The sequence below is a fragment of the Ascidiella aspersa genome, chromosome 9 (genome assembly GCF_963924565.1).
Source record: "Ascidiella aspersa chromosome 9, kaAscAspe10.2, whole genome shotgun sequence".
NCBI classification, from domain to species: Eukaryota; Metazoa; Chordata; class Ascidiacea; order Phlebobranchia; family Ascidiidae; genus Ascidiella; species Ascidiella aspersa.
Window position 1 is genome coordinate 19,641,500 of NC_139455.1, and position 25,906 is coordinate 19,667,405.

The window sequence follows — 25,906 nt, forward strand, 5'->3', positions numbered from 1 at the left end:
TTCATTCGACTCAATGACTTAATTCCAAGTCACTTGCCCAAAAAACTTAAGGTAAGTCAAGTCATTTTACCAAAACGAGTTAAGTCAAGTCAAGTCATTTGAAAACAGTGACTTAAGTGCACTCAAATCAAGTCATTGACTTAAGGTATTACAACACTGCAAATCAGTTAATTTTCTCGTTTATTTAAAACAAATGAAAATGCTTAGTTAATATTTATGTCATTTTAAAAAGACCAACAACTATAAAAATGTCAAAGAAACAAGTCCCCGATTAATTTAGAAAAATGTTGTGTAAACAGTGGAAATACAGCGTAAAAATAGTTGCAGAAAATTAACAAAGACCAAGTTATCAAAAGAGGAAATGGTATAATTGTAAATCACAAGCGAAAGAACACTGCAAATACTGTTCAATACATTTGTCCAAATTAGACACAAACAACTATAATGCAAAAATGAAGTTCGAGCTGAACCTATTACGTTAAACTAGGCCTGTGTGGTTAATTATGCAAGCTCGCCTATACCATATTGCTTTAATTAGGATTTAATACAGTTAAAATTTAGTTGAATATAACTCAAAACTATTTTTTTATAATAAAATGATAACTGAACAGCAATTTAAAAAAACTGACTATAGTTTTTTTATTTTGTAAACGATTTATGTGCACTTTTAATCGTTTTTGACGTGAAATAATTCTGACAAATTTTGACTTAAGCTGTAATTTTTGACAAATTTTGACATTTTTTGACAAGTCAAACAATAATCGCCCCACTGACCAGTAACAGCAGAATACTCTAGAAAAGCTAGGAATTCAGGTTATACACAATAAAAAGAGATTCATTTTAATTAATATATACTGACGATGCCTTTGCTGGCGAAATATATATATACATGTATATTATTTAATTTTTTTTTTAGTGTTTAACCTGAATTGCTAGCTTTTCTTTTGCTGATGTCCAATGGGGGTTTAAGTGTCTCAGTCGGAACAAGTTTTCTGTCACGTAGGAAAGCTAAACAAACTATAGAGTGTATTTAGGAGTCCAAAGATTCCAGTTTTATTTCTCATTGTAACAAGCTCGGTAATTCAATTCTAATCAAACTTAGGAAAACTGTAGAGCTACATTTTTAATTCCAACCTAGTTTGAAATCTAAAAAACTTCTAGTTGTCCATGTCCGCACGCAGCGTCGCTGCTGGATTTAAAAACTAGCAGGGAAGGTAATCTTTCTTCCGGTAGCGGTCGCGCGAGAGCAGCCCTATTAACTGCCATTGGCGAAACGCGTTCGAGGAATGTAAACAAAGCGTCTTGTTACGAAATAGAGGCAGGTGACGGCCAGGCAGCGAGCAACTAGCAACAGCATAAGACGTGGAGGAAAGGCGAATCCCTTTGCACCAGTTCTAGGCGGTGGATCAAAGGGCGGCGCCCGTGTAGCCTAGTGGGAGTGCTGCAACTAGGCTTCTGTCGCCGTATAGTGCACAGCTAGTCGGACTTCTGTGAAATTCGCGTGTAGCGAGGTTTAATGGCGTCCGGCATCTCGCAAGGTGTTGGCAGGTTTGCGAAGCAGCTATGCGCCAATTTGTATCCTCAAAGAAGACAGGAAGGCTGTTTGTGTCTAACAAGGCAATTAACTGGAAACAGAAGAGCGTCCTTTATGGGCGAGAGAGACGCGTACTCACGCGACAGGCTTTAGCCAGAGCAAAGTCTCGTCAGGGCAATTGCTGGTTTTATTATAGGCTACGTTTATCGAAATAGCGGGCAATTTTATTTTCGATCCACGCGAGCCTAACTATGCCAATTTTAACGTTCCTTTTGTGAATTGAGCGGCACACCGAAAACCGACATCAAGTAGCACAGGTTGCTCGAAAAGAACAGCTGAGTTTTCTTAACAGAACTTGACTTTTTGTGGCGTTTAAAAGGCTGTGTGTTTTCTTTCTGTTCAGAATAACGAAAATGTAGACACGTCATTATCACGATGAATGTATTAAAGTCAAGCATGGAGATAATTCTCGTATTTTTCCTGTTGCTAATTGCCGAAGCTAGTTCCAACTCCTTCCTGGTGAATTCGGACGGTGAGTGGCTTTCAGGTTAATAATTTTTTTTGTAAGTCGGTCCCGGCACTTGTGACAAAGTAAAAGCTACCCTAGTCGTGGTTTGGCAGCTGCTTGGATTAAACACGACAAATTGGACTTTGATTAGTCGTAATTGTTGAGGTGTGAATGATTGTAGTCGAGCAGCGACTGTAAGCAATGTGACCAAGTGACAGGGTCAACCCTGGCCTCGACTCGCCAAGATAGATAGCTTTAATTTGTTGAAGATGTCGGACACACACCTTGCGATCCTTATCGGATAATTTGAAACGGGAAATCTAATAGCAAAAGTCAGTATGATAAACGTGTGGTCCGTTCTGTGTAGCACTAGTGGTTCGCCTGGTTATGAATCACCAGCGCATAAGGAGAATGCTATGGATTGGCATGTCGATATCTATTGGATTTACCAGACATCCAAAACTGCACCAGGCATTATTATTACAATAGCCTTTACCTTGATTTCTACTATTTAACGAAACCAACTGAAGGTAACACTGGTTCATTGGAAACGTCGGACTGTGTTATGTAGGTCAGGTCTTAATCTACAGGAGGCAGGCTGGAAATTGCTCCTACACTTTAAGCGTGTAATTATCGAAGCAACTGCTCGCGAGACAGACAGCTACTTCGACGAGATAATGGTCGCTTATAGTCGGTGCCGAGTGCGCAAATTGCGTACCTACTGCTGATGTGATTATATTTATTACAACCGCAAACCTAAGGCCAAAAAACATCGGGGATGTGATTATCGAAGTGGGTCTAATAATTTTTTTTCAAAAAACTCGCCAACTTAAAATAAAAAAAATAAAAAATATAAAAATAAAATATATCGACTTTGACATTGACATAAACAATAAAAAAAAAAGGCCGACTGGCTTAACCTTAACCCTCGGGTCTGTGCTATATGTAAGTTGTGTTTAAATAAAGATATATAGCTAAATGAATATTTAACCGACAACCGGCATACCCAGGAACGTCGTAAAAGATTTTGGCGGATTATGGCCGCGCAGTGATTTCATTTATGGTGATTTTATGATTTCAGGCTCTTACTGCTGTCGCTACGCATCCATGAACGAGCGATGCCACGACACATGTATGCAGGTGAGCATAAAACACACAATAATATAAATACATTATATATTATATACTTTTTATCAATCTTTGTGGATAGCCGTATTAATACTGGTATAAAACTGAAAATTTATGCTTTGTTTATCGTGTTGTTTTTTTTATTAGCAAATGGGCATAAGATGTTTGTGTTTAAATTCGACACGCTTAAGTCCCGTAACTGCGAATAGAGAATATTGCCGCAACATATACAGTATATATATACAGTATTTATATATATATTGGTATTGTGGAAATATTTTCGTCACGATAATTAATTTCTGAAAAATGTAAAAAAAAATAATTTATTAACACTTCATTTTAAGATTTAACTTGAATTTGTAGCGCAGTGTGGCACATCGTCATTGCCTCCAGACCATTTCTTTGTCCAGTTATTAATCAAAATGCGAGGTTGTAATTCACGAAATTCCTATATTCCTAAATGAATTTATTGCGCTCACGGGTTGCACGTAAGTCTGGGCTTAAATCTCGCTCCTCAAAACCCGAAAGAATTTCCGATGAAATTTGATTGCTGTGTGGTAGGCGGCGGTTATGGGCGCATAATAGAGAGGGCCTTGCTTTGAGCGTTCGCGTCAAGGCCGGGAGAAAGTATTTTAGTTGTCGGCCGAAGTCATTTGTTAAATTGACAGCCCCATGTCTCCGGGTAACCACTGCGAAATCGTTGCTGCTGTGCCATTGAGCCGCATCCGTGGCAAATCATTTGACGGCGAACACGCTTTTGGTAATTACAGTGGTGGGTTCTTAAACCAGAGGAGAACTTAATGAATTTCAGTTACCCCCTTTTCATATGGAAGCTATACTAGCACCCGACAATAAATTCAAGCTAAAGCAGTAAAAAGCGATTAAGTGATTACTGATGTTTATAGATTCAAATTAAAAACGTTAAAAAACTGGAAGACTAATACCCCTATTAAGGTAAATGTGAAGCAGTCATTAATGGTGTCGTGGATCTTTTTTCTTCCGTATAAACTTAATTATGTCGCTTTACCCACAAAGAAGCGCTATATGGAAAATTTAGCCACAAGTTGAGGTTAGGATTTTACGAGTTTACTTTGCATATTGTGTACAACGATAGAAATGTACAACTAACTCGCAAGATTTAATAGCTAAACACCGATAAAACATAGACGTTATGTATAAGGTGCACGCAAGTAAATTGTCCTGTTATAAGTGTTTCGCTCTATATCCAAGCTTTGAACGAAAATCGCTTTAAAACTACTGTTTTCCGAACCCAAACAGACCAGATCACGAATCGTATTCATGCTCATTGGCTTGGTCGCGGTGCCATCAGCTACGGCGACCTGCAGGTCACAATATACAAGTGCTATGACCGCGTCTGCACACGCAAAGGCCAGGGCGTGTTAGAGACAGGATGGTGGGGTCACAGAATATCTGAAACTCTAAAGACCCAAAAAGTATCACGGCATGTTTAAACAGGGATAAAAGCGCTCCAGCCACGTTTAGGTGTTAGTTGTTAATTGTTTAAGGGTGTCTATTAAAACACCTAAAAAATTAATTTGTTCACACGGATGTATATGCTTAATGTATAGTATTAGCAAGATTAACCTATAAACTTAATCAAAAAACAGAATCGGTTCGCGTGACTTAGCGTTTCTTAACCATGATCCTCGGTCCCCTGGTGTGGGGTGGGTTATTGGGTTGTGGCAGTCATTTGGGTGGCACGGGCATACAACATTTCAATTATTGGCGCGCTAAACTGAACTTTGTGTTTTTTCTAATGAATTAAAGACCTCTCTTGTGATATTCCATTAAGTATTTTTGTGAAACGTGAATACGTAGGCCGCAAAGGGTTTGGGCGGCGAACAAACCCATGAAAGGTTGAGGACAAACTATGAAAGGTTGAGAACCACCAACCTAACCCCTAATGCACTGCTTCCTTCGTGGCCTTTTGCATCCCGCAAGCAGCAGCGTGCCGTTATGGTGCTTATCTCGCGCCCATAGACCCGCTGCGCACTTCAACTCCTGGCCGATAGTTGTGACAAGATAGCATGACTTGTCACGCCGCACAGACCTGATTATGACGTAGCAGCAACCGCTTACGCCTGTCTTAGCGTCGTTTCGACTTCCTAGGTTTGGTAAATCTATGATACGACCAGAAATCCGGAGCCACCCCTTGCGTTTTGTTTTCGCCAAAATCGTTTAATAGTTTAAAGTGTACAAATCTCCTTTCGGTGACAAGGCATACCTTAAACTTCCATCCCTCCTATTTCCACGCTCAGGTTTGACAGTCTATTGTGTTTATTATTGGCAAGATTGTCCACACCAGGGTGATCCATCCCTATTAGGCCTACGAGACGCATTCGGCTGGAGACTGATGATGCCTTTTGGGCGAAATATATTACTCTTAACACTTTATAAAGCGTCTGGCTTTGATTAGGGACTGATTTGAAAAATTAAGATTCCTATGACAGTCGGTGTTTACTGCATTTTCCAATCTATACTTTCGACTATTGGCGTGTAACGTTTACAATATATTTATCTAAGCGGGGTAGAAACGGGGTGATACTCACTTCTGTCTATGTGTATGGCATGACTCCCGACGCCTAATATAGCACATTTAAGTAGGAAATAAGGCTCATAGTCTTTCACAGTTTGACCGCCTCTGGTCTACATTTTAACTCGTTATTTGGGTGGTCGTACACCAAGCTGTTACAACGACACACAAATAGTCAATTTTTTTTCTAAACTGTCTGTCTAAATCAGCGGTTGTTAAACTGGGCTCCGTTGACCCCGTGGAGGTGCGTGGACTAGTTTTATGGGGGGAGGGGGGGCGGTGGGGGGTTGAGTGAAACCTAGGTGAATCATTTAAAAGTTAGGAATTTTTAAAAATAAAATACATTAATTAAAGACAGCCTTCGTTTTGAATGTATTTAGACCTAATTTCAGGTTCCATTTAAGTTTCATTGTCGTGTGACGTCATTTGAATAATTCTATGCCGACCCTGGTCAACGCGAAACAATAAAACTATTTATGGGCCTGCGTTGAAAAAAGTTTAAGAACCCCTGGTCTTAACCTACATGATTTCGTTTCCCAGATATTTCAAACGCACGACGCCAACTTTCAACGGGAATTGGAGATTCGCTTCCCCGTCAGTTGTCCGAGAAGAGACAGAAATCTGGTGAGTTTTTATTCCAAATCCAGTCGGAGTAAATTGTAAATTTACCTTTTAAAACAGTGGCTTCCAACATTGTATGGAGCTTGGATATGTGGTGGACCCTGTATGTTCTCTTGTAGCCAATGCGCCGTTGTATCTTTGCCATTAAACAATAAATTGTTGGTTTTTTTAATGTTCCATACTAAAACAAAATAACGTATTTGACGAATACTTACTTGTTCAACAAAACGTTTTTGGCCGCTATTTTAAACGTGTCTCCTTTAGTTTAACAGCTTGGTATATTTGGTGTGTTAAAAAAATTTTAACACCCATAAAAAAGTACCTATTTTTTTATTTCGGGATTTTGTTATACGCTGCATGCAAAACAGTGCCAGGCAGCTTGCAAACTTCGCTGACATTCGTTGACATTGGCGTTGTCAGTTTCGATTCGTTGATTAAGTGGTTTTGGTTTTGCGGTTTCTTTGCTGGAATGTGCTGCGGAACGTTAGATTAGGGGTGGTCCGGGCATGCAAGTGCTAACCCTGCCTTGCTACTTGTTTAAATATGGGGTTTAAGTGTTGCTTTCGACGTAAGTCGCTCTTTATTCTTCTCGCATTAGAAAGAAAACTGTTTTTTTGTCATAAAACTTAATTATCTAGCCCTTCGTTATTATAAGGTATTTGAGTTAAATTAAAAACATAACAAAATTTGCCTTAAAAAAAATTGTCTTATGTTGTCCAACTTAAATCCTATTTGTATGTTGCCTTTGCTAAAACTAGCTAAAACGTAGTGCTTCGTAAAATCACAACCAAGACACAGTTCACCGCACATGAATTGGTGGCCAAACCAACAGATCAGTATTAGCGATAAGACTAGTCCAGATTAGTGTCACCCATTAGTTTTAACAGCTTTTTAGGCCGTAAGACCAATATTACACTGGTGTTATGAAACCGTACTTCAAAACGATTTGTTTTATTTTTGTTTTCCCGCGTTCGCATGTAAAGCTAGATTGATGGTAACCCTGTCCAATTACCCGTTCAGTAATAATGTACGCTTGTAGTGCAAAAACAAAAGCCTCGCATATCCGCTTGTTGCGTCACAATGCACCTGCGCCATGACCAAACAATGGCCGTGGAATATTATTATTGTTCGATCAATAAATATTGCTGTCGTGTCGCTAGGACTCGATATTTGAGCAGTTGTGCTCTCGAAGCCTGCTTGAGGGCCTGGTTATTGCACTTAGAAAGTCGGGATTTGGCTTGGTCACCAACCGAAACCGGAAAATGGCACCTCTTTGTGTGTATGACGGCCGCTATTAGTGCGCACACAAATCTTTGGCCGACTTTAAATGTTTTTTTTTACTCCTGGATACTGGTATTTTTTCATTTACGAAATACGAAACAGGTAAAGCCGTAATCACTCAAACGCTGTGATGTGAGTTGTTTTTTTATGTTTTCATCGCCCAAAAATATGAAAGTTTTGCCGGCAAATGCAGTACAAAAGGTTGACGTTTAAAAAAAGTTTATCACCTATTTTTTGATAATTATACCAACAGCAGCCACACTAATTTCGTGTATTTTTACCACGAATATTTGGTGTGTCCACTTAACGATTTAAAAAAAAGAAAATTAGCAATAAGAATTTTCTGATTATGTTTGCTAAAATTAACTAAATTCACAAATAAACACAAATTACATACTAGTTGTCTTTGTCTTTTGGAAGTGTTCACAAATCTCAAATGTGGGACGCACTCGAAAAACTTATGTAAACACAAGCTGTTCACATGATGTATTTTTTTGAAATATATTCAACACATTCGGATTATAAATGCAGGCTGCTACGCAGGAAATTTGAACGATAACTGATACTTTGTACAACTTGGACCTTGCGAACATACAGCGCAGATGCTTTAGTAGCTCCAACATGTGTGGGTCCTTTTCGAAAACCCTTACGTACAATGCTGTTTGATCCCCGCTTGAGCGCCACACAATGTAATGGGTCTTGGGTGGTGCACAACGAACCAGTGTACGGGGGCTTGGGGCACGTTACCCAAAACTTGTGACCCAGGGTTGTACAAATAAATAATATCAGTGCGTGTGCCTATACAGTTGCCATTTAGGCGACTGACTCGTTTTCGGCCAAGACATAAAACGAATCGTGGAGTGACAACCTTTATCGTCTTACAATAGGTGTCTATTGTGATTTTGACTGAGATTGCCCCTTACAATATTCCTGTCGAAATATTTGTTTGCAAAAATAAGGAAACCATGTGGTTTATATTGGTGAAGCATGAATTTGCAGTTAAAAACAAATCTTTCGACTTGGAAATATTGGATAAAAACGTAAATGTCTCCCAACAAAACAGCCTCTTTTTTCTTAAATCCAAATTAGTTCGCAAACCCGAAAACAACTGGCATATGTAAACTGTGTGTACCAAGTTGACCAACTAAACTATTCCAGCCTAATTTTGTGGGGAAATCGAAATTTTATTCTCACTACTTTGATTCCCCGCGATCGGCAAGCGACGGCCAATCGCGTTCGATTGATAACGCAACAATCGACGGAACAATGGTGCCGCGAAGTTTTGTAACAATTGCGCCCGGAATGCCGAGTTTGTCTTGCGGCCTCTCTTCCGAGCTTTATTTCCTGTTGTGACGTCACAGTCGCCGCGTTGATCGTCGCGATTTGTAGCGGTTTGTTCGCGTCGAACGATCTTCTGTTACGTCAACAATGGACCCCTTCCTTGTGGGCACGAAGCCGATTGCCCCCTTGGCGATCGCGCTTTTGTTTAAGTTTTCCTTCTTTCCGGAATCTTTCGAGTTCGTTTGTATACTTTACCTTCGAATTGAGGTTTGAGTTTAGCATCTATCACCACCAAAAACCACCCACCCGGACTGTTGTGTCTTTTACTGCTTTCAGTTGAACTTTTATTCGCACAACTGTTTACACCGTCTGTGCCAATCTTTATCATATTTAGTGTCTAATATATCAATTGCGTGAACTTAAAATTCGGCTGTTTTTCATCGACAAACTGTTGCTACATGCTTTCCCGTGTTTACTTATCCATCTCCGGACAGCAATATGTTCAAACCCTCTTAGTTAAGTATCAATTTCCGCACGTGTGCATACCAATTCGTTTCAGGATTCACACAGCATAGGCTTTAAGCCAGGGGTTCTTAAACTTTTTTTACCGCGGACCCACCAACTTTTTTTCTGCTTCGCGTTAACCAGGGTAGGAAAAATCTTTTCAGAGATGACGTCACAATACAAATAGACTTCATAAATCTGCTGATTCCGGTCAAAAAGCTATTTTCTTTGAAAAATTGGTTGTTTCTTAAATATACACTAAGATTTCAATTAGGCCTTCATGGACCTCGTAAAACTAGTTCACTATGGACCCCAGTTTAAGAACCCCTGCTTTAAGCTAAGTATTGTTAACTTTTCGGTGTGATTATTGTTTTCCTAAAAATAAGTCGCACCAGTTTTACTTTACTTGAGAACACAATAAACAAATTTAATCGCATATAAACAATTCAATGTCTTTAACTTTTGCTCGGAAAAACAGATCTCGTCAAAAACGACTTTTTTGTTGTTACGAGCATGATCCAGACAAATCGATATCCTTTGCGGCCGGCCGAGCAGCCATGCATTTCTTCCGTTAATGTCGCGAACGAAACATTTGCCACAGCAAAATGTTGGTTCTATTTCTGTCCGCATTATGCGCGATCTATTTTCGTCAACACACCGTCATCATTCGAAAGTATATAATTTATCGCCTATCGACACCAACTCGGGTAATTCGGGTACAAATTCGAATGGTTACATATTTCAGGTATTACAGATGTGAAACAGTTTACGCCAATGTATAAATCAGGTTTACACGTGGGCTTTGTAGGTGGCGCCTTGTATAAAAAGTGATCCACCCCTATACATTTACGTTATCGTTCGATTTCGTTAACAATTACTTTCTTGTTTTGCAGAGGGACTTCTGGTTCTGCGTTGACGAGCAGTCAGGTTGGTTAAGATCTATTGTGGCGTATATTAACTTCATTTGCATGTGTTAAAGCATTTCGGTGTTTTGTGTGAAATTGCAAACCCCCCTTATTTAACATTAATGACTCAAAACAAAGCTGATAATTATATTTACCAATAGTCTATTTATTAACTAAAATGTACACAGTGTGTATAGCCCCTGTGGCCCGCTTTGTATAAAAACGGTAATACTCTTCTGGTCACTGCAGTTAAAATAGAGCTCTTAAAACAAAATGTGTGAAAATATGGAGGCATTGGGACTTGTTTCTATTGCACTTTACCTGTGAGCTGAATCAAGGTGTTTGACACATTATAATGCGCGTAAACTATAAGGATATCGTGTATTCATTGGAATGGTTTTGAGAATTTATTCTAAGAACACTGCTAGTTTTCTTAGTTTAAACAGATTTTTTACCCCCAAATCAAACATTGATTGCGACATATACTAGTTATTCAACAAACCTTGAACAAGAAATTGTTGCTACTTAGGCGAAGGAGTTATGTTACGCAAACAAGATATGCTATCGCCAATGCAGGATAACAATTGGCCAACACTGCAGCTTGTGCGAGTGGAGTTTATAAAACAAACTCGATTCACACTGTTGGGCATAACCACCGCATTTCGATAAGGAAATTATATTTCCAAGTAAAACGCACAACGCTCATGAAACTGAACATGTAGGCTTGTCAACAACAGGCCATGTTACATTTGCTTTATTTTATTGATAAAACAAGTAAAAGTTTTATTACGCGTTTTGTTGCTTGTGAAAGAACCTGGATCGACTGTGTGATCAGTATATGAAAAAAGTGATGCGAATCTTCGTATTAAAGCGAAACTATAACGAATCTCCATACTGTCTATTGCGGTTGGCTTGTATGAGAAATCCACTTTGGTTTAAACAAATCTAGTGACAATACGTTATGAGCTGTAGAGTCAACAATAGAGTGTATCTTTATAGAATCGAAAACCATCGGCGGCAGGTTTTAGCCAGTCGATCACTGCTCCGCTGACGCGTATATTAACAAGTAAAACTCATAGTTAAAAACATGAGTGAAAACAGGATCAGACGTTTTGTTTAAAGGAAAATATATTTCGCCAAAGTGGCATCATCAGTTCCTGTAAGAGTACAAATAAATAAAATCAGAGCGCAGCCATCAACAAACCAATAAAAGTAAACAATAAAATATTAAAATATTATAATAGACTAAAAACGCAATGAAAAGGAGCAGTATGGAAAACTTTCAAGTGCAAAGAAAATAACGACAAAGCAGCACTTCTGCGCCACTACGCTGATAAACACATGTCCATGCTGAGGCAGAGGCCTACCATTGCAGAGTGTTTCAGCATAACATTTTTAGAAAAACCACCTTTTAATAAGTTGGACATATGTGAAGCAAAGTGGCTAAAGGTAGTCAACGCAACCATTAACATCCAAAAAATGGTTCTACCGCGAATAAGATAAACCGCTATCTTATCGCTACCCATTCGAGCCGCATTTTACCGTCTAGCATCTCGCACTGCTCATATGTATTTTTTCCCCTTCCTCCACTTATTTGCGTCGCCTACTCATTTATCCCAGTCGTTGCCTGCGAGGCTGTAGTGCTTTTCATTGCGTTTTTAGTCTATTATAATGTTTTAATATTTTATTGTTTACTTTTATTGGTTTGTTGATGGCTGCGCTCTGATTTTATTTATTTGTACTCTTACAGGAACTGATGATGCCACTTTGGCGAAATATATTTTCCTTTAAACAAAACGTCTGATCCTGTTTTTACTCATGTTTTTAACTATGAGTTTTACTTGAGCTGTAGAGTGTTTTGGGGGACCGAAACGGACAGTAGGACATATGCAAATAATGCCAGCGTTACAAATTGTCCTATTTGAGTATCATTTAAATGACGTAATGTAACATAAAATATAATGGTTAAAGGAATTAAACTTCACTTACCTGTAGATTAAAAAACCCGTAGATTAAAACTAATTAAGGTTGGTCTCGGCGTCCTATAATTCAAAGTTTATATTTTGGAGCAGAATGGTTGGAGGTTGTAGTAGACGTAATAAGAATATCAAAGCTCATACAGAAGTTATTCGATACGTTCAAAACGATACCTACTTTTGTATGGGCTTTGATATTCTTATTATAGGTTTATATTCTTTTTCGATCAGTGCCTGTATCTTGGGAGCGTACCTCGCGTGGAGGACGCCACATCTTCTCAGAAAAATTTAGACGCTCTTTATGCTGTGACGAGCTCGCCGATCGTCCGTGACGTAAATACATCGAGGCCGATTTCGCGACATTCCTACGGCGACCGAACGTTCGCGTTTTAACTCTAACGTGACGAGGTTTATGCCTGCTTTAAAAAGGCGACGGCTATGGTCGTCACGATATACTGATAATGCTTATTTAATTTGCTTTTAAAATATCGCAAGAAATTGGGTCGAGATTTCAAATGACTTCAGAAAGGTGTTTTTGTAAACGCTTTGGCGTACGGGCGGTTGCGCACTTATAATTGCGGCAATGGTAAAATCTGTTGGGTTTTTAGTCGTCTGAAACCAATACCAGCCAATATTTTTGCTATTGTTTCCCAATTCACTTTTTAAATCAAGTGTTTAAAATAATTTTAACAGATTATGTATTCAACATATTTTTAACAGATCATATAAGTAAAATATTTTTAACAGATTATGTATTCAAAAATTTCTAACAGATCACGTATTAAACAACTTTTAACAGATCATGTATTTAAATTTTTCTGTTAGATCATGTATTCAAAATATTTAACAAAATTGACTTTTCAAATTTCTTAGTCGATGTATGAAAGGTTAAACACACCGAAAGCCGTAAAACTAAAAATATTCCACTACCAGTCGCATTCTTGTACCAAGCCAACAAGTACTATGGAATAATAAATTTCCTAAGGCTCTGTATTTTACCGAAGTGACGCCATAACACTGTATACGTCGCATTCATCGCGAAGCCATGATTACGGTTTCGGGGCAGAACCGCTCTATTATGGCGATAGGCACCGTTCCATCGAAATGACGGGCCACGAAAGCCGGGCTAGCGTTTCATTAAAATTCCTCGCCTTTCTGCCAGCGGCTCGATGTAACGTTTCGACTTGGGTAAAATGTAGCGCGCGTGTGGGTACGAATGGGGGTTATGCGACGGGGGCTTTGCAGACAATGGAGCACTAGGAATTGTGCCTATGGGATCAATATCGTTGTAAATGTCCACTTTAAAAGGTTGTGGAAAGCAAAACATACTGGATTTTCTAACCGGAATCCTTATGCCGTTACTATGGGTGGACCAAACTTGCTTCCCCGAACTAATCTGATACCGTAAAATATATTTTGACTGGCTAATTAATAAGCGTTGCAGATAGGAAAAAATAATCATTGTTTGGCTGTTTATTTTTTTTAAATTTTTTTTCAGGTAATATTAACGTGAAGGCTAAACAGATGAAACATATTGTAAACGTATTCTTTGATCACCAACGTTGTTTTGGAAGGTGGTTTTAAAAGTCATATTATATATTGCGGTGGGACTTACTAAAAATCGCAGAAGCAGAAGTTTACGACAACGCACAAAGTTAAGAAAACAGCAAAGCCTAAGAGGCGTCATAATATAGCCTTTATTGGTGTGGACGTGCGCAAAAAAACGCCCCCGACCCCCAAAAGAAAAGTGTGCGCCGGCTCCCGTTCGCGTGATAGGCGCACCTTAGGCGGTACGCCGGAACCTGGCAGAGACACGAAGCCACGGCATGAAACCATTTACCAGCAAATTAGTGTCTTGCGTATGACTGTACAGCATTGACGCGCGTATTAATCGCCCAGATTCGCTCTGTCGGCTCTGCTTGACGATCACCCCGTCCGCCCCTAATTTGTTTGTTGTGAATGGCGCCCCTTCCCTACCCCGGTGCTCGCGGGCCCCCTAATGTACCCATACGCTGCCAGTGGGGCCTGAAGCGCTCGACTTCCTTGAAGCTCGCCGCACCCGCCGCGCGCGTTCGTGCTTGTGTGTGTGATGTCACAAGTGGAACCGTTCCGAAAGATTCAAAGTCGCAACGTCGTGGTCTCGATGTGAAGATTTTTTTTCATTTTTCAGTCGAAAATGGCTCGGACGTTTTGTTTTCAAGATTCCTACTAACTTTAAACTAGTGATTCCCAAACTGTGTGCCGCAAAACACTAGTGTGCCTCGAGAGATTGTCAAGTGTTCCACGAAACTTTTTGTAATTTTGGAAAAAAATTATTAGTATTACCAATAGGCATACACGCAAGCATTTTCGACTTAAATACGCTATATCCATAACAAATTAATAATATTGATACATTTACATAATGCTTGCCGTGTGGTAAGGGCGATTGTTGTTCTATTAAAAGTGTGTCGCGAAAATAATTAAAACATTTTTAGTATGGCGCAAGCTAAATAAGTGCGAGAACCACTGCTTTAAACCAAAGAAAAAAGGGTAACTTTTAAACTGCCTTGCAACAAAAACAATGACAATTCAAACAAAAACACAATTGCAAAGTGATGTGTGTCGTCACAATTGGATGCGCATGAAATCATTCAAATTTCAATGTTGAGGACGGAAAGTTATTTTTAGTTTGACCCGCCTCTTTTGATATCTTTTTTTCAATGTTTTGAATGATTAGAAACTGTAACTGACTTGTGCCTTACTGTGGGGATGATTTGTCCTAATCATAAAACAGGTAAAATTCCGCTATCTCGGAACTACTAGCGAAAAAGTGACAAAATTAAAATGCTATTATTTTTTATTGTTTATAGAGAGATCTAAGCCTGTTACAACAGTTGTTGCTTTTATCCATGTCATAATTTTCAAATAAATTACAAAGGTTGGAAACATCTAAAAAAACTTTACAAAAATACAGAAAACTGTAGTTACGCCAAAAAGCATCGTTAGTTCTGCTATACAGAACTCATTCGAATTAAGTTTTCAGCAGAACTGATAACGCCATTTTTGGCGTAACTGCAGTTTTCTGCATTTTTATAAAATTGTTTTAAATCATTTTGAATCTTTGTTGTTCTTTTGGGTCGGTAAAAAATAGGTGTTAGTGCGTTTTAAAGCGGGCCAAGTCACAATGCTTAGGTTGATTTCGTATGTTTGTATACTAACGAGTTTTTTTTTGCAACTCGCTCCGTTTAATTTCGCATGCATTTTCTCGTTTCAAACTGAAAAGCGGTATTTTTCGTCTTAACAAAACAAGGCTAAGACCGGCCTCGTTAATCGTCTCATTCAAAAAGGCTGTTGCAAGAAAACCTTTGCTATCCTTGTTATGTGCCTATGTCCTGCTGTGCTGCGACAGGAAACGGACCTTCCCCTTTGTGGGCAACGGAAAAAGTTGTAATAAAAACAAATAAAAAAGTGACCGCTAACAAAGTAGAACAAAACTGAAATGTGCAACATAATTCTCTAAATAATTCCCTATTAGTTTTAAACATTTTTAAAACGAGTCAAGAAATAATGGAAACGTTAAAACAATTTAACCTAACTGTTGGTTATGGGTTTTGGAGTCCCTTCTAAGCCATGCGTTTAGGTATTACCTCGAACAAGTTGTGTTTCCGGCACGAAATAAAAACACTTGTAACGGATACGAACTAACGAACTTACTTATACAGGCATTATGCACATTTTTGTGTTGCGGTGAATAGGGGGCGTGGGGGCGTGCAACACGACAATTAAAACAGAGTGATAGTATTACAAGTAATTGTTAGTTGTCGTGATTGCAGCAATTGTTTTATGTTGTAATAAACAATGGCAATTTACTATATGAAAAATTAGTTGTTTTTTTTACAATTGGCTGAATGGCAAATTAAGTAATTTAGGGGGGCTTGCGTGCCATTTTTTATTTGGTCGCGTGCCACATTTGGCACGTGTGTCGCTTGTTGGACACCCCTGGCCTAAACCAATCTAAAAACAACATCCAGTATACGCAGTGTTGTGATGACTTAAGTCAATGACTTGACTTGACTAAGTCTTATGAGCGAACGACTTAACTTGACTTAAGTCTTTCGGACAAATGACTCGGGTTGAATTGAAGTTTTTTATTAGGCATTTTTTTAATTGGGTTATTTATTTTGATTTTGCAGTTAAAACGATTTGATTTCCATACGTTGCGTTTATGATAGCTTTTACGTGAGTTTTTGCTCATAATCGGACGAGTTTATCGGTTTACATTTTATTTGTATGACAAGGACTTGACTTGAAGTTGACTTGGTCTAATGATGACTTGACTGGGACTTGACTTGCGGCGCAACTGATGACTTGGACAGGGACTTGACTTGTCATTTAAAAATACTTGACTTGGACTTGAACTATTTTACGAATGCCTTAACCGTGACTTAAGTCATTTCAAACTGTCTTGTTTACAACGCTGAGTAAACGTATATGACCTCTGAGTGCACGATTAAGTGTTGCAAAACGTTTCGCACTCGGAGATGAAACGACGTTAATCGTTCCGAAGTTGGACCGCGCCGCTAAGTTGCAGATGTCGATGGCCCGAAGGCACTCGCGCTTTAATTTGTCAACAAGCTTCCTGTCAATATTTAGACCGCGACATAGCTCAGAGCGATGTCAAAGACTCTTCTCTCGCCTCGCTTCTACGCGAGTTCGAGGCGCATATGTTGGCGTAGCGTAATTAACGCCGCCGGTCGTATAGGTCATTGGCCGAAATCCTTCGCCCGGGCGTGCTGCTGTGTTACGGCGCCTTTCGCGGAAGCGTGTGAAACGCGCGCGAAAAACAAGTTTCAACGAAAAGCTGGGCGTTTCAAGGTGCAATGAGGTTCATAAAACGACTTGGCTTATTCATCTTAAGACTGATCCAAAAAAAATTTTACGAAACTCTCTTCCTAACAAAAATAAAACTTGTCTGTGCAAAAGTTTCCTACTAAAAACCGTTTGAAAAACGTTACCCTGACCTGGCCTATAACAACGAATCGAAATGCTGTGTCGTTACAATTGGTTGATTCGCTAGAAACGTTTCAAAGTCATACGTAACGATTTCGGTCGTGATAAACACTGTGGTTGTCGAAAATCTTGTAATAAATTTCAGTGTGGTGTAAAATATCTACCAATTTAAATATTTAACGTTTGAATGAAACAAAATATACGTTTTGTGCAGCTGATTTTGTAGAAGGAAAGGCAGCACTTTACTTTACAAAGTATTTAATCTCCAACGAACTGCTGCTTTAATGTTCCAGGGGTTTGGGAAAAATGACACAGGGGAAATGGTTGACCGCAAACTGCCTCGTTTCAAACCACGATTGGAAATGCAAACAAATATAAAGTGCGGCATTTCGTCATAACAGGATGGGCTTGAAGGGATTCAAAATGTTGTAAAGTTAACGTGTGAACTTTGGAACATAATGGTTGAAGGTTGTAGTAAGACGTATAGTAAGAATATCAAACCCTACATTCAAAATAATACCAACTTCTGGAAAGGCTTTGATATTTTAACGTATGAAAATACTTATTCCGTTATTAACGCCGTTAACAGCAAACTTTATACGTGTAATTTCATTTCGAAAGACTTTAAAAAAAATTGAAAACCAATAAAAAAAATTGAGGGAAAACTTGAAAATTAAAAAAATGGGCGGAAAATTGAAGCTCAGGAAAAATGCGTTTCGTCTCACCCAATAAACTGTTTCAAGGTTTAAAAACATTCCGTTTTTTTTTTAAATAGATTCGGTTCAAAGGAGCCGAAATCGATATTATAAGCGGCGCATATCATACAAGCGCTCGCCAAAAGCATAACACGCGAGTTTTCAGCGAGAAAAAAAAACTGCCTACGATATCGAGCCAGCACTTCTGCCGCGCGCACGAAAATTGTTTTTCCCCGGCGAATTTCGCGTGACCAGAATGCCGCCAAAGGTCCGACACGCCTCGCGCGAAAAGCTACTTAGCAAAACGCGGCATAACAGCGCGCCCGTTGAATTGTCAACACCGCACACTCGGCCGATAACCTTGATGCTTAACCTCCTAATTGGAGAGCGGTTGAACGGGGCCTTTTTGGTACCCGCAACTTCGAAATCGGGATTTTCGGCGGTCAATCAACATTGTTTAACGGTATTTTCAGACACTTTTGAGCGCAATGTGTTGAAATGCATTCAGGTTTTTTAAGTTTAAAGAGCTGTTCACAGTAAATACCCCAGTCGCTTTATCGCGTCGTTCCCATTTTGAGAACATTTAATTGTGGTTTTCGATAGACGCCACTAATCTGGTCGCTATATGGCGCTATGGAGACATAATGCATTTGTGGTAATTTGGGAAACGAAGCAAACTTGATCAAAACGCAATAAGACTGTTATCTGTATTATAATTGATACATGGTTTATATCCTCAGTCAAAATTCAACATTTCTTAACAGCCTTAATAAATACACAAAGCCTGTTTACGCCGATGGTTTTTATTAGGTATGCGAGAATAGCACTTAAAAAAAACTATACACTGTCTTTAAAATAAACAACCGCACAAACAAAAAAGCTTGTCTATTCAAGTTCATGGTCGTTTTATCCTTTCCGTTCAGTCACTTGATGAAGTTCCCAACTAGAGCAGATGCATCGGTAAGAGTCAGCCATTAAATCGGAGCTGGTATTTCCGGAGTCAATTGCTTGCGGCGTCCCTTGAGAGGCGCGCATTAACGCATTTGTTTCTGCAGTGTGATTTACATCTGAATGTGGTTCCTGGCCGGTGGCTTTCAACAGGAAGCATTCTATATCCCACGCCGCCTAATGCATATCTGCACTAATTCGTGAATGTAGTATAATTACTGTTTAGTGCCTGTGCAAAGTTAGATTCTTGTTCTCTAGATTCTTGAAGCAGGCTAAAACCTGATTTTACATAACACAAATACAGGCCAACAGTCTGTGTAAACAGTGATTTTCGCCCTTGATTTAGTTGAACAGCGTTTAAAAGTCTATGTTGGCGGTATTTTTCGCTTTTATTGGAACCATAGGCGATATACTAAGAAACGAATATAGATATGTCTTTAAAGTTGGGAATGCATTTTTTTGGATACAAATAATGCTAGTGCACAATTGTTTTCAATCTTCCTTATTAAGTTATAAAATTATTTTTTTAAACGGATTAAGCTTTTAGCATTGATTCTGAAACTGGGGTCGGTGGACTTTGGAGTCTCTGGGGAAGTTCCAAGAAGTGTGCAACATGTTTTAAATTTATTGACTGGGAAATAACAAAACCCAAAACATATCTTAATTTTAGTTTTTAGAAAACAAATATCATTCGACGGCCTACAAATATTTATTAGGAGTAGGTTAACTAGTTGGCATATTAAAGTAATATTGTATACTGAGCACTTATTTTAATTTTCTTGTTTTGAGTTAAGTTCGAACGACGGTTTTAAATCGAGAAATAGTTATAGCAGCTGTAGCTATTTTTCAGAATCGCTCCGGTACGCGCAAACCTATTAGTAATTTTACGCTGATTTAGGTTGGGGTTGGGGTTAGTGTTTGGTTTCGGGTGGTTGCACTATTAAGTTTAATTTCCCAAGTATTACACTATTTTCGTGGTTTATTCTCTGATCCAATTAAGTTACTTTATAAGCCGGGTAGATAGCCCTAAGAAGAGCCTATTGGATATTTACCCGGCTCGGTGGGGTACACATACACACATTAGTATTTATGCATCGTTTTAAGCGTATTTGTTGTCCGGGTAAATATCCTCCTCGAAAAGACTAAAAGAACACATTTTTTTGGTCGCTACAAATCGTTCAACGGCTATACCGTCCCATCTAGCTTTAACAGCCAGCGATCAATTTGTTTCGCGGGGAGTTTTGCGGGACACGAAGGGCGAAGGCATACGTCGTAATTGCGAGCTGGTGAAATGTGGCCGGTCGGAGTTTCGCGGGCGAATCCTCGCACACAAGCCCGCAACACGATCGCGGCCTCGCAATCCCGACTGCGTGTCAACACCGGGCCTACAACGCGTACGTTGATTGAAGCCTGCTTCGAATGCCACGCGTTGAACTATTACATATGCTTCGACAACGTTTGCAAAATGTCGAACGTGGTAAAGCATGAATTCGTGTCTTTATCCGATTCAATGGTAAAAGATAAACTAAGACCTCGACGACTGCTCTACTTGGATATAATCTGTTAAGAATCCGTGCTGGATTCGTTTAGTTCACCTCGATTAAAACAAAAACTGAAAAGTGTTACCTTAAAAGTTTAAAACTTTGTTTGGGCTTTGCGTCTTTCAGAGCAGTTACGTTTTGTACTGACTCCAAACCCCTTTGAGACTTATAAAGTTTGACAGAAAAAAATTATGTTGAAACAAATTCAAGGGCAAAACCTTGTCACTTCCGGTATGGTTATTTCATATTTGTGCTAGTTTCATTGTGTATTGTGATATTTTTTCTCAGAACTCTTTATATCTTAAGAGCACTGAGGAACAAGTATATTTTGAAATTTCCTATTTAGATCTTAGTTTTAACGCCAAACAATGTTGGGGTTGAACAAGGCATGTGCTGAATTGGTTTATGATTGCTTTAACTTATTTTTACAATTACCTAATTCAAACTTGGTTTTACTTCTTTTTCAAACTATGACTAAATGAGACTATAAATGTATCGAACACATTTCAACAAAGTCAAGTCTCCACTCAAATGAAGCGGAGTGATGTCATTGTTTGTTAACAGACGGGCGACTCACAGACAATGACGTCACGAGAAATCGCGCCGTACAAATTGTAGTGTGTCAAGGTTACCTTTCGACGATATCTTCAACAGAAAAAAAATCATGAATAAACAATTATTACTTTAGGTGGAACGTAAATGAATCAGATATTTACCGATATTTATCGACGCCATATAAAGTCCATATAAGTCGATTTTTGAACAATGTTGACTTTTTCATATTTAAATTTCACTTTTAGGACAAGTGAAATTATTTACAACGATTGGTGACCAGAAAGAATAATAACGAACCGCAAAATGAGAAAAAACTATAGCCTACTTGCGATAAAATGCATTTATACAAAGAGAATATTCAATTTTATTCTATTAATTTAGTATGTGTTTCCACAACAGAATCTTGCCCTCCAACAGAACACATAATGTCGACAACAGAAGTTCAAACCAAAATACTCACTGATTTTCGCGGTGCGCTTCTCAAGACTAAAAATCAGTTAAATTATTTTTTTGAAACAACACTTAACAAAATCGTCAAAACGGAACAGTGTCCATTAAACAAATCATCAAAAATGAACAGTGGTAAAAATCATCAATACGAACAGTGTCCATTCGGCCTAAAAATAAAACAAAAATAGTTGCGATAAAACGCAAAATCGCCGGCGCGGCAATGAGAATAAAAACGATGAATTCAATTGCGAACCAACATTTTTGAATGCACTTAACGCTTTGTTCGTGAAAGCGCAATCTTCATCAAGCGACCGAGAGTTGAAAAGAAAAGCCGCGCAAAAAATACCGTCGCACAAATGCATCTCGATTCTAACACAGGCGAATACCCCGAAATTCGCGAAACGCATAAATCTGCTCGCCCTGGCTATTTTGTTAAGATCTTAACTCGGCCAGAGTAAAGAGGCGTTCCGTCTTTTCTCCGCCACCGACTATAGGCTGTTTATTTTGATAATAATTTAGCCCCGGCTCGATTGGTTATAGGCTCTCTTTCGGCCAGCTACGTAAGGCCGTAATTGGCCAATCAGCGGCTAAAGGCCAAACGTTCAATTTCCCTCTATGTATAAAACGCTGGGTGAATCATATTCTGAAAGCTTTAAGTCACCAGCAGGACGCAGGCTGGTTTGCCAGAGTGGGAAATTTCGCCCAAGTTGTACACTTTTTATAAGTCGTTATTTCGATTATTGTTACAGAATGGATTTAATGAGCTCATTCAATTCTTTTACTTCATAGGGTTTAATGAGACAGGCAGGGAAACAAAAATTTAAAATAAGAGTTTAATAAATGATCATAAAAAATGAATCAGTTAATTTGATAATCCAGAAGAGAATTCATGGGTAAAAGCGAAGCTAGAAAAAAGCAAATAAGAATTTTTACATTATTTGTTGCATAAGTTTCTTCCATTCGAGCGATGGCATAGAAATACCTAAAATAGTACTCATTGATAAGTAAAAACGAGGACGTGGACCTTTTGTTGCTACTCTTATAGGCAGTGATTAATTTAACCATATATTGAGGGGCAAAAAGAATTCCTTAAACAGATTTAATAAAAATGTGCATAAAAGTATTAGATTATTTAGCTGAAGCCAATTTTAAAGCAAAGCTGTCTTTAGGCAAGGGGTTATATATATTATATAAATATATATATTTATTTTTTGCCCATAGTTGCAATAATATTGCCCTGAAGAAGATTGTCCCAATATAGGTGGTCAAAACGTTGGTACTTCAATAAAATTTTGCCGGAAGAACAATTTTATCAAAAAATCAAGTTACGTTTTCGGTCGTTAAAATCGTCCAGTTTGCCGTCAAATTTACGTATCGTGGCGTTCGGGTGTACACGGGAAATTTAGATGGCACGGGTTTGTCGTATACAACCATCGCGCGCCGTTTATCTTACACTTTGTATCTCAAGTAGGGCGGGCCTGCAACCATTTGTTGGTTTACTTTTCGGAGCCCCCCGGTACAACGGCGTCATACAAGTTAAACGCCCGCCCGACTTTTGACGTTCAAACTATTTGGTTTTCTCGTTTTTCGAAGTCGTCATGTTTAGGATTGAGAAATCGTCGAGCGAAATTCGCGGCGTAACGCGTACACTTGGCTGTTTATTTTTTTGATTAAGGTGTTACTATAGACATCGACATGTTTTCTTGCAGCAATGTCCTATATAAAATTGTAAAAAAAGCGAAAAACTACTTATTTAGGCAGCCACGTTTTCTTGCGTAATTAAATAAGAAATATTAAAAATGCATTTTCCTAAAGCTACCAAAAAACAATATCCGTAAAAACGAACTAAAACACAACTGTAAAGCGGGATTAAATTAATGCGAAATTGTTTCGCAAATCTAAACCTTTCCGTGATACCAAAAAACGATTATAGACATATTCGAATATTCGCACGTTTGTCCAGATGCTTCTAACAGAGCTTCGAGATTCTTATACGCGCGAATTTGTTAAATGCTGCCAAAGGAAAGACCACCCCTCCCCACCAATCTTCTTGTATATATCACTTGTTGGAATGCTTGGCCCGTTTTGTAATCTCACCTCTCGTTTAAGTTTCGTCTTTGGCACGACACGGCCCGTCGCAATCGGCGTGTTTACGTTGTTCGAGATGAAATAGTTCGTCGAATGTTTCGCGGCAGAAAGCGTGCGAGATTATTCCCTGTTATTCGCTTCTCATCTGCCCCGTAGGTCAAAAGCCTTTGGTTTTTTCGTGGTAGAACTAAACGCTTACAAAATCGTTTCGACGAGTTACGTAAACAGGTATACATTAGCGTCGAATCTTTCTTTATATATTGTTGTAATAGTTTTCGTAAAACATGCTGAAGTTCGGCAAAACAATCTTCGAATAATTACGATTTTGACAAATACAAACCACAATACCAGTGTTCGCGTTAAGAAAACTTCACAAAGTGAGAAAATGCTTGTTTTACGCGAATATAAATATGTTAAGGCCGGGGTTAGAAGAGTCCTAAATAAATTACAAATTTTCACTAGTGCCATTGATATACTAATTTAGCAATAAACCCTTGGGAAAATGTATAAACATAGGAAATGCCTTCTTATGTTTGTATACGCCTATATGTTTATACATTTTCTTTATAGATTTATTGGCAAAATTCAATAGTAGCTGATTGACAAGTGCATGAGATGCAAATTTAACTGCGCAACGATTTATTGTTGCTGCACACTTCAGAGGAAACACTGCACATACAACCCAAGCTGCCTGGTTTCCTTTAATTTCAATCAACCTTATAATTTCGATCGGCACAAAAGGTTCAACCCGTTCGAAAATCACCAGCGTTTTTGTCCGGGCAGGGTCTTTGTGTTCTAAATTAACTCCAAGGGCTTTTTGGATCGAATTAAAAGTTTGCGCCGAGTCATAGCACCAACAGCAGCAGCTGCTAATCACGAGGCACAATAATAACGCGAGGGGTCGCCCAGCTGAAAAAGCACGCAGCCAATATCGGGTAATTGCCGTTTATTAAGCCAATGGCGTACGTGAATTGAATTGGGGTTTTATTAAACGTCTTTTTATGGAAACCTTCCGATATCCCGGAGTAACTTAGTAACATGTAAAACCCAACAAGACGTTTAAGTCCAAGTCAAGTCATTGACATAAAAACAAAACGTTAAACTGTCAAAATCGGTAAACTCTTCCGATTTGTGTAATAACTCAAATTTAAGTAGTAACACAAATGGAACACCAAATTGTTTTACAAAAACAGATTTACTTTCATTAAAATATATTTGATCAAGTATTTTGTCCAAAACGACTTAAGTCGGATCTATTTTTTTTAACAGTTAAGTGCACTTAAACATTACGACACTTTTAAAACTATTTGAGCTCGCAGCAATCGACGGACAAATTTACGCTTAAACGCGACACGAGTTTAATTAGAAGAGAACGCTTGACATGTTTTACAAAAGTTCTTGGAGTATTTACCTAAGGAAAACGTCAAAAATCCAATTGATTAAGATTATTCAATTGATAGTAATTTTTCGCCCTCGGATGTTAATATTAAAAAAAACGTCCGAAAACGTTTGGTTGAGACTCGGGTTCTGTTTATCTCCCTGAGAGTCAAAACAAGTTAGGTTACAAAAAATCAAACAAAACTTACACCCTAGTAGTGATACTTAAAAAAGTATTATTGAGCAAAAAATTAGTCTCAAGGAATGTTTTTACAGGAAAACTTAAATGCCGTGGGTCTCGATTTAGAGTTTTTGACCTGGTTGCGATGTCATTTACCATCGTTTTATTACTGAAACAACCCAATCTGTATTTATGATCCGTATAAAACCAGCACCCTCGTCAAGTTGGACCACACACAGCACAACTCTTCAACATCGCGTTATAAAACGCAGCAATTGCGGATTAAACAAACAAAAAATCGAATCGCTTTCGCCGCTATTAACGCCCACAACGCTTCAGGGGTTCGGGTCCACGCACGATATTTTCACCCTTTGTGACGCCGCTCCAAGGGGCTTCCACACCCATAGGGGTCCGGCCAGTCGTGTCGGCTAATTGCCGCGTCCACGCCCAGCCAAGTTCGAAGGGCTTCGCATAATGCCAGCGGGGTGTTATAATAAAGGCTCGCCTCCGGCCCCTCGCATAACTCCGGGGCGCTTAATGTCCCGAGATCGAATTACGGAATTCATTCACGGGCAATCGAAGGAAGTGGGTGAGGGGGTAGGGGTGCTAAAGTCCCTTTGTGCGGCGCGATTTTGTTTTCGAGGGTGTTTTTGCCGGGGTTGTACAATAGCGCGATACGAGCTGTATAATATGCTCCAGTAGATCGCGGCGCAAAAGCGTTTTATAGCTTCGCTCTAGTGCTAGAACAAGAACGGTTAGGGTAATGGCGTTGTTTTTCAGGTCGTTT

The 25,906-nt window shown here is 38.9% G+C and overlaps 1 protein-coding gene across 1 annotated transcript in view; it reads left to right on the forward strand.

The window, feature by feature from the left end:
- Positions 1 to 1,948: 1,948 nt before the first annotated feature.
- The window catches only part of LOC146133466 (reversion-inducing cysteine-rich protein with Kazal motifs-like), a 61,162-nt gene continuing 37,204 nt past the window's right edge, over positions 1,949 to 25,906 (forward strand). Inside the window, exons 1-4 of the mRNA XM_083396764.1 lie at positions 1,949 to 2,066; positions 3,124 to 3,182; positions 6,265 to 6,348; positions 10,305 to 10,338. Of these exons, the coding sequence (XP_083252890.1) occupies positions 1,970 to 2,066; positions 3,124 to 3,182; positions 6,265 to 6,348; positions 10,305 to 10,338 (274 nt within the window). The 5' untranslated portion in view covers positions 1,949 to 1,969. The remainder of the gene's footprint in view (positions 2,067 to 3,123; positions 3,183 to 6,264; positions 6,349 to 10,304; positions 10,339 to 25,906) is intronic.